Raw genomic sequence first — 14,115 nt, 5'->3', positions numbered from 1 at the left:
AATATTTGGAAACCTAGACTTAAGTGATCCACCTGAAGTTCTTGGAAGAGAAACAAGAGTGCCACTAACAAATTGAAAGATGGGCAAAACTGTGAACAAAAAAATTAACGCGTGTAAAAAAATCCACGCATATCCACGAAGTGAATGATGATGAGTGGGCGAAGCACTGGGGATCGTTCGGTAACCGTGTGTGTACAGTTATATACAATGTGTTTTATTGGTCATAACTCGTATGTCGTGTTCAGTTGTGGATTCCGTTTTGCCTTCATTATTACTGCTTTGTGGTCCGCGAAATGTAGAGCCAACAGTTCTTCGATCGGATCTAGCCTGAAGTTTGCAAAGACGAGGTCGCGCGACGCCGCGCCCGAGAACGGTCTATTTTGGGACCATGTGCGCGCTCAGACGCGCGCTCTGTAGACGGTTTTGCGCATGTTGTCACCTGTTCACCGATGCGCTTTTTTCGAGCAGCTTTCGAGCGGCGCCACGCCGAGTACGGTCTCTCTTTAAGCCATATGCGCGATACGCTCTCTCTGTTTTGCAGCTGCGCTTTGACTGCAGACTACGGCGGACGGATGGACATTGTGAAGTCTCAAGGTGCTTCGCCCCTAATAGTTGACCTGTGCGTTCACATCGTCGCTCTTTCTTCACTGCGTACTTCGTATAATACGTTCTTGGACGTGGATAGGCTTCATGGCATGACGAACTAGTTGTGAACGTATACTCTGTGAACTTAAATTGTGTGCATAGCGATCATAAGGCTGGAAAGAAACCTGTTACATTAAGTTGACCAGTAACGTGGGTCGTAGTATATACGTATATATTGCCTATTTGTATACGCTAGTGCGGAAAATTGGTTACGTCTTACGCGATATTTGTCCGGTCAAATTCACAGATTGAAGAGGAAAGCTACCCTCGCGTGGCAGATGGTCCAAATGAACACGTACCGAATATATACCAGACACCTAAAAAATCAGGTAAGTGATCCAACACTATATATAGACGAGCTGAGTACTACTGCGCACGTCTCTATAAAGTTGCTGTCTGTTGTGAAATACTTATGTTACCGCTTGCTTTAGTTGCTATTGCATAAAACACATTACTGTTTGGAGTGAGCGAGGCTATAAAAGAGGCTATATGCATTTCTTTCTTTGAATAACAGCGATGACAGCAAATATGAACTCGCGCTCCACAGCACATATGACAATCGATGGAAGACGAATACTGAGGGAACGAGAAAGAAGCCACAGAACAGCTTTCAAGTCCTCGAGTCTGGCATCGGACGGGTGAGTGCTTGACTTATTAGAAAACAAAAGAAATGTGGTTGCGCAAGTTGTCACCGATAAAAATATTATAATCTACAGAATCGCCAGAATCGCCTATATTTATCCACCGACTCCTCGGATGAATTCGCAAATACTGATATTGGCGTGTTACATTACCATGCGATGGGAGTGGCGTTGCCGGTGCACCTTTTCAGTAAGATATGTTCTGATATTTACTTTTCCTGTTTTTTTTTCTTGCGCAAGTTTTCGAAAAATAAGTCTGAATCACTGTAATGTATCACGCAGGAATCACTGTAATGTTTGCGCACCTTTCTATGAAACAACTTTTTTCCGCACACACACACACACACACACACACACACACACACACACACACACACACACACACACACACACACACACACACACACACATATATATATATATATATATATATATATCCCTTCATCATCATCACCTTCAGCCTTTTCTGTGACCACTGCAGGACGAAGGCGTCTCGCAATGATCTCCGATTTACCTGAAGCTTTCTAAAACCTGGATTGTTACGGTTTCACCTGCTCAAATCCAAAGTCACATCTACCAAGCTTGTTTTTCTGACATTCGTGCATCTTCGTATATGATTCAAACATATGTTCCTTGTTGTTCTTTTCATTCCTGAATAAAGCCATTCCGCCGATGACAGTGACAGTGAAGGAGCGTCCTACACATTCCAGCGAACAAAGGTAGGAAGTTACGGAGACCACACGGAGATCTCGGAGGCGGAATGCGACCGGGAACAACACGCCAGAGGTGCGTACAGCGACAACCGTGCATTTTTAACTTTATTACGTAGATATCCATGAAGATGTTCTATGCACTGCAGACAGCGGAAGGACGTTACGTAGCTCGTAACTGAAAAAAACAACAACAAAGCCGTCTGTACACGTGCATCTGAAAGCAGTGCTTCAAGGAAGAGCGCCAACGTTATGAACAAGAACTACCAGTAATTCTATAAAGTAACAAACAGTTGACGTAACGCGAAGCATTGGAGCAAATAATTGTTAACTTAAAGGTAGAAATGACAAGCTAAAGAGAAAGCAAAATATATTGAATGATAATATACCCGACTCTTCTAGCCTGCACGGTGCTTTACCAAATAAGTCACCAAGACAACCATTTCACACGTTCACTTTCTTGGGTATTTGTGTATATGGTTAAGAAGGATGCAAGCTCACGCGACACTAGTAGTAGCCCCGTGAGCTTAATCGGGATGAGGTAACCGACCAATAAACTTGCGCACGCTAAATGACAGCATCCACGCTGAAAAGTCCGAGGTCCTCCTTATGCAACATGTAACAAAACCAACAGAAGAAGCTTACCGATCTCGTAATTTATCTTTCTCTTTTCGATTAGCCGCAAAACGCCTGGAAGCACTAGGAATCCACGTTAGCCCCGGCTACAGCATAACCTGAGGTCTACTGCGCTCCCACCGTCGGGCGGATGTGAGAGAGACTTGCGTGTGACGCCACAACATTCCGCAGACGCCCCCCGGCCGAAAGCACGCAACTGTGCGGACATTGCAGCGCTGTCCATCGTCACTGTGCCTCCATAACGTGCCGGTATACAATGTGGACAAGTACTGAATACCAGCGGTCTTCTGGAAGCCTCGAGGGGCCTCTGAAGCCTGCAATTATGTGCCTCAAGTTAACTGCCGAGTGATTTTTTTTTATTTGTACGTGACTGTGATTTCAAGGACACTCTTGATGCATTTGTGAAGCAGTGGAATATTCTTGTGTCGTGCGAGAGCTTTTCTTACTGCCAAAAGTGTCGTCGAGAGTTTCTACTGTGAGAGTGAAAGACGTAATCACTGTTTTTAAGCAACGCATTTTGTTACACAAATGATTTTTGTTGTTGTTGTTGAAAACAAATAGATCGCAAGGCACTTGCTATGAATAATATTTTTTCGTCCAGTACAGAAAGACGAAACACAAACGTTGTGCAGTTTAACAAGAAAGAAAAAGGAGCGAAAAATTGAACAGTAGTTGGAATGACACCAATTGTAAAATAAATCACAAAGAGCTGCCGGAAATTCAACGGTGCGGAGTTCGTACATTTATGCTGCCATGTCTTAACAGCAACACTATAAACCAAAATGATGCTTCGCGCCCTCTTTAAGGAGTCGAAATTAGGGCTGCCGCAACTTCTGACGATTGCGTGCAGTGAACAAAAGTGTGTCACAAGACGAATGATGTAGTTCTGCCCGTGAAGAAATTTTTGTAATTCAAAGTTACTTTTTCAGTGATTTAACATTCGTTCATGTGCATCAACAAGACAAATCATGCTCCTTAGTGTAAAACTAACTTGTTGTGCCAATCAGTTCATTCACCTTCTATTACCTATTATTGTTGTATATCGCCATAATCAAGCAAAAGGACATTACCGATAATGTGTCCTTATTGATCCGTGACAATTATTATGTCGTACGGCTCCCCTTTTTTAGCAAGAAAAAGGAAATTCCTAGTTTTAAAAATCAGTTATAATAGCGTTTGTTTTGTTGTCATTAACTGGGGCGACAGCCATTTATATAGGCTACCTTATAAAGTGGGCAATGGTGCACGAGCAACATAAGACGGTAGCCAAATATGCCAGTTTTCGGTATGTTCTTTAAGCAATACGTTAAAATTGATCGATGAAGTTCTAGGTGATAAACATTTAGGTCAAAATGTTTTGTTTCGCCGCGATTATTGATACCTAGCTGTCATTATTATGTCGATGTCATGTTCTGTCTGAATAGATGTGACTGTTGGATACATTTACATTTGTTTTAACGTGACAATCGGAACCAGTTAAGCACATATGCAGTGTGGCTTGAAAGCACAGTCTATGAACAGCCCCTAACTGAGAATTAAGGTCCATTTTATACTGCCAAGGTAACTACGGTGCTCTCCTGAACTGCTTTCCGCTAGTATTCGAACTGTGTTTCAGTTTTTACTGGGCTTTCGAGCGTGCATTCCAAGTCGACTGAATTTTTCTATCAGAATGTGGACATATGACGCACTGTCTACTGCCACGTCGTCATACTCAAATATATACTGTAATGTATCGCGCCGAAATTCCAAGGCAAAGCTAGTACCCTCTAATTCTGTAAATGAGTAAATAATATTCAGGAAATTTTCTTTATCTGACATTCTCATTGAATTCCGTTTAACGTTTTCTCCAATGCTTCTACCAGTGCGTTTTATAGTTCACCAAATAGATCTCGGAGTAGAAAAGCGTATGCATTTGTCATTTCTAGTACGTACAAAGAAACTTCAATATGTTATTGAATTTAACGTGCCAGTAAGTTCATGAATTCATAAGTTAATATAAGATTATCAACGACAATCAGTAAAATAGTAAAAATCATGAATATACATAAAAAAGTAAACAAAGACCGCATTGTCTTAATGTGCGATGTAAAAGATGGTTGCGGTTACTACACTGAAAACTTCATTCATCAAAACAGTGTTTGCGCTCCGTATCAGCTGAAGCACCGCAGGAGGCGTTATGAGGAGAGGATTCTCAGCGCCTTGAGTTCGCTCTGCCGACCTTCAATGGACTCCTGTGCACGCTATCCTGTTCGCGTATGCAGCATCACGTAGCAGCTGAACAAAATAGGCGCTGCTTCGGTCACATCTCTGTGATGACAAATTATCCGAAACGAGTCAATGTTCCCATATATTACATTTTTACTTAAGAGTACATAACATGTAATTTCTTTTTTCGACAGGAATCTGCTGCCAGAAACAAGTTTCGGACAAGCGTGCATCTATAAACAGTGTCACTCTCAAAAACGCGTGTGTAACGTTGTACACTGTGTTTCAGACGCGTTGCAGAAGCCGGTGTGATATTTTTTTTTCCTAACAAAATGTAAATACCGACGCTGTCGACGCCTGCTTCAGTGAAGCAGGTAGCATTTCATATCTGAGATACAAATGGATGAAGCTGCTACATCGATGTAAAGACTTTCTGTTGACAATTTGCACGTTACATGTCTTGCGTGAGTGATGTATGCTGTGCAATAGGGCAGTTTCATAATACGAGAAATGAAATGTCATTGCTCATTGCAGAACAAGCTGCGAAAGTCACAGAAACATTTCGCTCACGGTAAATCCTTTGTTATACTTAAGCCCCGTCATTTTTTTAATGACGTGTCACTCAACACGTTGCGAATACGAGAGGATAAAAAGGATGGTTTAAAATCCAGTCATGCTAACTATCCAATATTTCATCGTTGGTTGTTGGACGCTTACATTCCTTGGCCTTGAGAAAGTTCCCATTGATATTCTAAAAACGTTTATGTTGAGTTTCCACAGACGCAATAAATGTTGTATTGGATTGCTATTGACTTCCGTGCGAAGTTCTTGTGATGACTTTATTTTGAATACTTCTTTCTTAATAGGTTATTTCTTTCAGTCAAACATTCAATCACGCCAGCCCTCGCGTTATGAATCAATGCAATGAATTTACGCATCATATCATGAATTTGTTATTCACGAATATATAATTTGAAAGGCAGCAATTTATACAGCTGCGTTCAGTGTCCACAGAGCACGACCGCAAAGTTCATAGGGTTCATAGGGTAACAGCAGCGTTGTGAACACGACATGGTAGACCTTTTGTTTGGTGGACACGTTGTCGAGTTTTCGAAATTTGCAGACGACGAAACAAACGTACTGAGTTCATTGAACGCGTGATCGAACGCGTGATTATTAAGGCGAAAGCCTCAGATGCCTCATCAAACGCGAAAATTGACCGGCGTCCCGCGTCGGCGGCGTCAGCAATAGTGATGCAAAAAATCATCATCACGTGATGACATCACCATATCACGTAATCATGACGTCACAGATTGCCAGAATTTGTGCCGTCATCATGATGTCACAGTGACTTCAGGCGACGTGATGACGTCATCACATGACATCGTAGCCTGATCAGCGGTGGGCCGATCACGGAGGCAGTGCAAAACCAGGTGCCTCCGATCCTGGATGCAGTGGAAAATCACGTTATGTGCTGAAAGTTTTCAGATGGTGGCGGGGCAGGAACAACACATCGACTGAGAGGGGAAAAATGCCCCCACCTCCCCGAAGAGAATCGCGAGGAAATGCGAATGCATTTCTTGCGCCGAGAGAGGGTACCGTTGCCGTCAGACATTCGCCTTCACCGACTTCTGCCATCGCCTTGAGAGGCGCCCAGCCAGCGAACGGTCAAGAGTGAGGCGCGAGCGGACGGGAGAGTGGGGCGCTGGGAGGAGAGAGAGCGAACGGCGAGAGAAGGAGCGGCGAAGCACTGCGCCTACCCTCTCCTACACTCTCTCGCACCACATGCTCCGGTTGCTAGGGGCGAGGATAAGCGCGCGCGCCCGCAGCTGTTGCTATGGGAGAGGGCGCCTATGGGAGAGTGCGCCGCGGACAACGCCGGATGCCTTACATAGCCCGACTAAGAAATGCATTCGCATTTAAAAAGAAAACAGCTTTCGCCTTCGAGTCTTAGGTGAATGCATAAGGGACGCTGTGAGTTTTAAAGACGATAGTCTTTCTTGGGGAACTTAAACGCAGAAATTTTGGTCTGTCTGTCTGTCTGTCTGTGTCTTTCTGTTTGTCTGTCTGTCACCTGATTCAGACACCCGGCCAATGTTGAACCACTTGCTTACCGCCCACCCATCTTGAACTGGTACGGCTGTTCATACTTGTGAACGTTGTCGATCAAAAAGTAAATATTACGCACATCTGAGGCGCAACATCACTAGGTAAGTACTGGGAGGTGTGTTCCTTTAATAGAAAGTACATAGATACATAATTCTAAAGACCCTAGTTTCTTAAGCTGCGGCTGCGCCTGCGCTAAAAATGCCAGGCTATGCGCGCCGACGAACGCCTTCTGTCACGGAGGAAGGAAACCCTCTGCACAAGCTCATGTTTCCCGATGTGTTGCGAGATGGCGTCCATATCTCACACAGCGTAGGGTTACTGTATATGCTACCTTTAGGTAGCAGAGTTGCGCATAGGTCTGGCTAGCAACCACAGCTATGCGGTGAAGTCGCACTCAGTTTTTGCAGGCGACATGCCTACCGTGTCACCGATTAACTGTCAGGTGTATCGAATACCGGCAATAAACATTGACTGTCGATGACTAGTGTTAATTCAGTTCGCTGTGCGGCGGCGTCGAAAAATACAGAAATTGGCCCGAGCGTCTGCTTCTCCGCAATACATGGTTGCTAGCGGCGTTTGGAAGACAGATGCGCAACTCTGCTACCTAAAGGTAGCATATACAGTAACTCTAACGCAGCGTAGACGCAGCGCCTCGTCTATCGTCTTTACACGGCATTTGCAGCGGAGCACGCAGATACGCGGCCAATTTTTTTTTTTTTACTGGTACACATATATTCTTATTCGAAAAGCGATCGTACTTTCTAAATACATGCTTTTAAATTTTTTTCTTCGATACCTCATTCGTGGTGTTGAAACTTGTGCAGGGTGCCACATTTCCTTGTTGCACTACCCATTTATTATGGGCGACAATGTCGAACAGTATCTGTTCTGTAGAAACAGAACAGTCCTCCTAGAGAACTGCTGCTATCTGGCCCTGAGTGAAATATTGCTACGAAATAGATTTGACCGGGAACCGAAACATTTTTTGTAGGGTACACATCCCGTCTGTGTTAAGTTATTTCCTGCCTCGTGCTTGGAGGGAGTGTCGACTACTTGGACTTTGATTGAAAATTTTCGAATCGGCGCATAGATAATTTTAAACAGTCTCGCATACACTTCGGTTCTTGAAAAAGGTGCGTTAAATTGCTTCTGGAGTCGGTTCTTTTTTTTAACACGAAAGTGTTTATGCCGGGGTCCACTAGGACTTCAGTGACGTATTTCCGTCACGCAAATGACGTCGAAAAAGTACACACGATCAGATGGAAAAGAAAAAAAGTTCCGTTAACGGGCATCGAACCCACGACCGCTCGGTCCGCAGTAACAGATGCCGGGCACGCTATCCACTGCGCCACGGTCACTCTTTTTTCTTTCATGGTATTTATTACAATGCGTATTTGAAATTATCACAAACGCTATGACGTAGTGATGCATTCACCTAGCGACAACAATCGCACATAATAATAATATCTGGGGTTTAACGTCCCAAAACCACGATATGATTATGAGAGACGCCGTAGTGGAGGGCTCCGGAAATTTCGACCACCTGGGGTTCTTTAACGTGCACCTAAATCTAAGTACACGGGCCTCAAACATTTTCGCCTCCATCGAAAATGCAGCCGCCGCGGCGGCCGGGATAAATAATCGCACAAGCACTGCACAAGCATTCAAAGGCTTACAAGCATATATACTGTGCAAGTCCAGAGAAACAGGGAAAGTTCTTCAAAGCTTGACACACAGGGAGGCTGGTAAGGATGAACACCTCATCAAGATGGGGTGCCAGTCTGGTCTGATGTCAAGTCTGGTCTGATGTCAAAAGGCCCTTCATCAAGAGACGTTGGGAGAAGGTAACGTATAGTATGTGAATTAATGTTAAAATATTTTTTAACAGTTCGTTGAAGGATGTCCCAAAACAGAATGGCATCTTTGCAGCTAATAAAACAGTGTTCTACTGTCTCTGGTACATCGCAGAGACGACAGTTAACTGAAGAAACAAAAATACCTTTCCTCTGCAACCATGATTTCACCGGCAGTGTATCAGTATGGAGTTTGTAAAAGAAGGTTTTTGTTTGAGAAGAAAGATGCATTTTCCGAACGCGTTTTAGTACATCATGTCCTGGAAGGTCAGAATATAATGAGCGGTAAAGTGGAGGTGAAAAAAGCATGGATAACAAATCCTTGTAGAGTCTCTTGCGTGGTACCGTGTATAAGTATTCTATAGAAAACCGGACCTTGAGAAACCGAACAGCGATGAAAACTTCCTGCATAAATCCCCACAAACACGGGCGTACAGAGAAATCTGAAGAAACAATCAAGTCAGGTAAGGCATTAACAAACGTAATCTGCAAGAATGATCGAATAATGGGATGGGAACTGTCGCGAAAAAAGTAGAACCGTGAAACAATTTACCATAGATATAAATGAACTAAACCAAGCCCCCCCTCCTTAACTGGTCTGAATAGGTTGTCCCGTCTCATTGGTTCAAATGTTCAAGACCACACGAAAGTTGCGAAGGTCCGATGAAAGCCCTGAATGTAAGATCGAGCGCAATGAATAAGTTGCAATACATAGTATAGCTTTGTAGCTAAAAATGTATTGCAAGCTTCAGCTCTCCCAGATATGGAAAGACGATGTGGAACATAAGTTTGGGCCTGTCTTTCAAGCTTAGGAACGCGTTCTTTCTAGTAACGTGCACTGAATCTGTAAGCATCTAGCGGTACACCAAGGTACTTTGGTGGATTACGAGCCCAATTAATTCCGGCGAACTTTTCCGGCGCGCTACCCCATGATCAAAACCATAATCCTAAACTTTTAGATGAATTTAAACGAGCACCTGATACACTGCCAAATTTACTTATTGTAGATAGCACATCCTCAACGCTTTGTTTGTCTGAGCAAAAGGTTATTCCAGATATGTGTCCTAACGGTGCCCTTCTAACAGATACAGCAGAAATTATCTTGCGATTCGAAAGGTACAACAAGGTGTTGTTTAGCGCTCTTCCTGAGGACCATTGTGACGAAAACAAAACAAATATGCTTTCTCTGTTAAGTCCATTGAACGAAGATGATTGCGCAATCATTAGTAGTCCCATCACGTTAGAGGAAATTAAGCAGGCCATTGATCAACTTCCTTTGTCAAAAACACCTGGCCCTAACGGGATTCCTGCAGAATTTTACAAATCATTCAAAAGAACTCTTAGTATTATTCTGCTGGATATATTTAGAGAAAGTTACGTTATGAAGACTCTCCCGCAATTTTTTTGCAAAAGCCGTACTGTTCTCATTCCAAAAAGTTCTGAAAAGGAAAAACTTCGTTTCGTTGAAGGTTACAGGCCAATAGGGTTGACAAATGTTAACTACAAAATTTTTGCTAAAGTATTATCAAATCGGTTACAGTTTGTGATGTCAATACTTATTGGTTCTCACCAGACATGTGGAATTAGGGGTCTCTCCATACAAACAAATATACACATCGCTCGAACACTTCTCAGTATTGTTACAGTTGTCAAGGACAGCTTGCTATGCTACAGGTAGACCTTGCCAAAGCTTTTGACCGTGTCAGTCATTCCTTTCTGTTTTCCCTTCTGGAACATGCAAATGTTGGCTCTGTTCTGCTGGAAGGCGTCAAACTTTGTTACAATGACTGTTCAACTCGTCTGATTATTAATGGTCAACTGTCAAAAGCGGTATCTATTTGCTCTTCTGTAAAGCAAGGCTGCCCAGTGTCCCCACTGCTGTTTGCACTTTATCTTGAACCGCTATGCCTGAGCACAATACGATCGAATAGGATTCGCGGCTTCACTATATTAGGCAATGAAGTTATTAGCTTATGCAGATAACGTAGCTTTCTTTTGCTCAGACTGCGCCACGATCACAGACGCTAGAGGCTTTACAAACGCGCCATTTATATCTACCACTCTCCCGGTCGGCTGGTGGTGTTGCCCTCTGGGAGCGGTAAAGTAATTCGCAATTACTGTGGCCTCCGCGATAAGCCCCTGCAACGCGTTACAAGTCCGTCCCATTTGGAGCATTTTCAATAAAAGTTCAATTTTGTCAATGCCTTAACACACCGCGAGGTGGCGACCGTAGCCCCAAGCGCCGTAAAAGCATCGGCCTCGCTCACAGCACCACGCTAATCCAAACCAAAAATAGCTCTGCGACGCGCGCCTGCCTCACCTGGCTGTAACACCGCGTTCCCCGCTCACGCGCTCACCCCGAGAAAAATCGCGTCCGGGCTACCGGGGCGGCACGACGCGCTTTGCGTTTCCCTCTAGTCCGACCGTGGTGTTCAATCACATCTTAACATGCCGCGGAATGGCGACGAAGTTCTGCGTCCAATATGCGACGCTCCTCTGGCTATCACACCTCGTTCTCTGATTACGCTTTCACCGTTAACTACTACAGCTACCACAAGGGTTTGTTTAATCATTTAGCATGGACGTTAGTCGTCAGGATGGAGATGTACAACCAATCATCAAAGTGGGTATATCCACGTTAAACGGTGCTATAGCTGCCAGACATCAATATACATTGTGCAAGCTCTCTGATATCAATGTGCAGTAAACATTCAATTACTTCTGTAAGGGCACGCTTTATTTCGTGTTTACTGATTCCTATGACGGAGGGATCAACCATGTTTTTTTTTTCTTTAATTCGCGGTAATCTCCGGTAGGACAACCTAACGAGTAGTTCGTAGTCAGAATATAATGTACGATACATAGCTCATATCACTTTTCGTACGTCTTTTTTTTTCGAACACAGACAAGCAGCGGTTGCGATTAAAGTATGACGCGCGAAAATAAATATATATTTAGAAGACCTGCAAAGTTGGACAATGAAGGCTCTAGAGCCGCCATAAATGGACAACACATGCAAAACGAGTATTTTCTGTTCCAACAACATTGCGCAGACCTTGAAACGTGTCGCCTTTGTTTATCCAACTCTCCTCTTTAGAAAGCAGACATTAACTGCAGTGTACATACTCAAAGACAGTGCAAATCGTACTCATTCAGCAAAAATGAACTGCAAACTGGTCTTAACACTTTTAAATGAACAAGTACGTTCGACAGTGACTGCAAGTGCTTCATCCACTTAAACATTAAAATGTTTTAAAAAACTCATGAACAGCTGTCTGATTATGTTGAAAAAGTCAATAATCGAACGCCTGAGCGAGACTTATGTGTACCGCTTTTTTTTTTTTTTTTGCTCACCAGTTCGCAATCAAGCTGTTCCAAGTTTCACTTACGCACAAAATCAACCTTGAGCTTCGTAATCTTTCTTTTCAATAACGCCAATACCAGACCGAACATTTTTTTCTTTCTTTCCTTTTCGTTTTCTTTCTGAATATTTTGTCACTCTCATTCTGCTCCCGTCATGGCAAACCTTTTCACTACTTTCCCGATAAATAAGATCACATCTCGAAATTTTAGGCATTAACGTGAACCACGTTGCTAGGGGACTTGGCAGGCATAAATACGTCGGCTTCGATACAAGTAAGCTTGAAAAAAGCATGTCACACTTCAAAAAAAAAAAAAGGAACAGAAAACAAAGTCTACTACGAAGCATTTATTTACGATATACGTATATCTTCTTTCTGGCGACACTTCGTACCATCGTTTCTATCGTAATATAATACCAGTGCCCCCTCCATGAGTGGCCTTTCCGCGAACGCTGGGCCCGGTCGTTCACTTTTGTGCTTTTGTCAAAGTGTGGTTCCAGCGTCGAAGAGCTTTTTTTGTTGGACGGATCATCGTTCTGGAACGTTGCCCTTGGCACGCGCGGACAAAAGTTCGCATTTCGGCACGGGCCATGAGACACCCTATACGCCCTTTTATAGCGTCCAACCGAGAAGAGCGAACAATGACGAAACAGAATAAGGACCTTAGAATAGCCCTGAAGTGTCACAGATACCAGGAGATGCCGTCAACCAAGGGGACACGAGCATAGTACAAAAGGGAGTCGACGCAATATGTGCTCCTTTTTTAAACATGTCAAAGCAGTTTTCTCGATAAGAGTGTATATACTCTTTCACCCTTTCAGCCTAAAGAATATAGCGCCGGCCGATGGCTACTGCGCCCTTTGTTTGGTCTGTGTCTACTTTTGTGAACTCTCATATAAAGGCGTCTATACAAGTATTCGCATCATTAGATTGCTTCGCTATAATTTTAGCATTTTTTTTACTCTGGCAGAAGTACGGGTTTAATAAAAGTGCAACGACGGATGACGTCGGCATTGGTATACCGTTTCTAAAACCGATAGGACCTATGGATCGATAGTAGGTGTATAACGGACCAATCCACAGGTTCCACACTAACTGCACCTTCCTACCTCTCTTTAAGGCGATAGCCTTACGTGCCTCATCAAACGCAAAAATTGACCGTCGGGATCGGTGGTGTCGGCGTTAACAAGAGTGACGCAAAACAACGTCATCACGTGATGGCGTCACTGTATCAAGTCATCATGGTGCCAGAGAACACCGAGATTTGTGACGTCATCATGACCTCACTACGACGTCACATGATGACGCCATCACATGACACCGTCGCTTGTTCAAAGGTGGGCCGATCACGGAGGCAACGCCAAGCCAGGTGAGGTGCACAAAGCTTGCAATGCCTCCGATCGTGCAGGCAGTGCAAAATCATGTTACGTGCGGAAACCTTTACGTGCCTTCTTGTGTCCGTGTGTCGTTTCTCGCAACATCAAAGTTGTTCACATGAATCACCAGCAAGAGGAGGCGGGATCTATAGGTCGACTAAGAAGAAAAAGAAGATTGCTTTCGCCTTCCAGTCGTCTTAGGTGAATGCACAAGGGACCCTGTGCGCTTTTTCTTTCCTTGCATTACTTAACCACCTTTCCCACAAAGTAGGGTAGAAAACTGGACACGTGTCTGGTTGACCTCCCGGTCTTTCCCTCCGTGTGCTCGTAACATCGGCACGTGTGTACCTGCATACAGGAAGATCGCCTTATTTTTCGTGCTGAAAGAAAGCATCTAAATTCATTCATCAGTATTTGAACGGGCTACTCACTCGCATAGAAGAAGATATCGGGCTAGTGAAAGACAGCAGCCAGAGATGTGTTCTGGGGTATGCGCAGATACGCTGTATTATTGGCCACTACTTCGCTGCTCGCATGACATGTGTAAACGGACTTCTACTCGGTGCCCTGTGACAGCG

At 43.8% G+C, this 14,115-nt stretch overlaps 1 protein-coding gene across 1 annotated transcript in view; it reads left to right on the top strand.

Annotated features, from left to right (window-relative positions):
• LOC119381657 (Down syndrome cell adhesion molecule-like protein Dscam2) overlaps positions 1-5,637 on the top strand; it is a 73,057-nt gene extending 67,420 nt beyond the window's left edge. The window contains exons 25-28 of the mRNA XM_049412857.1: positions 893-974; positions 1,160-1,283; positions 1,948-2,072; positions 2,676-5,637. Of these exons, the coding sequence (XP_049268814.1) occupies positions 893-974; positions 1,160-1,283; positions 1,948-2,072; positions 2,676-2,734 (390 nt within the window). The 3' untranslated portion in view covers positions 2,735-5,637. The remainder of the gene's footprint in view (positions 1-892; positions 975-1,159; positions 1,284-1,947; positions 2,073-2,675) is intronic.
• Positions 5,638-14,115: the final 8,478 nt, after the last annotated feature.

The sequence above is a fragment of the Rhipicephalus sanguineus genome, chromosome 2 (assembly GCF_013339695.2).
Source record: "Rhipicephalus sanguineus isolate Rsan-2018 chromosome 2, BIME_Rsan_1.4, whole genome shotgun sequence".
NCBI lineage: Eukaryota > Metazoa > Arthropoda > Arachnida > Ixodida > Ixodidae > Rhipicephalus > Rhipicephalus sanguineus.
Note: the sequence above shows the minus strand (reverse complement) of the source record. Positions and strands in the feature narration are given on the sequence as shown.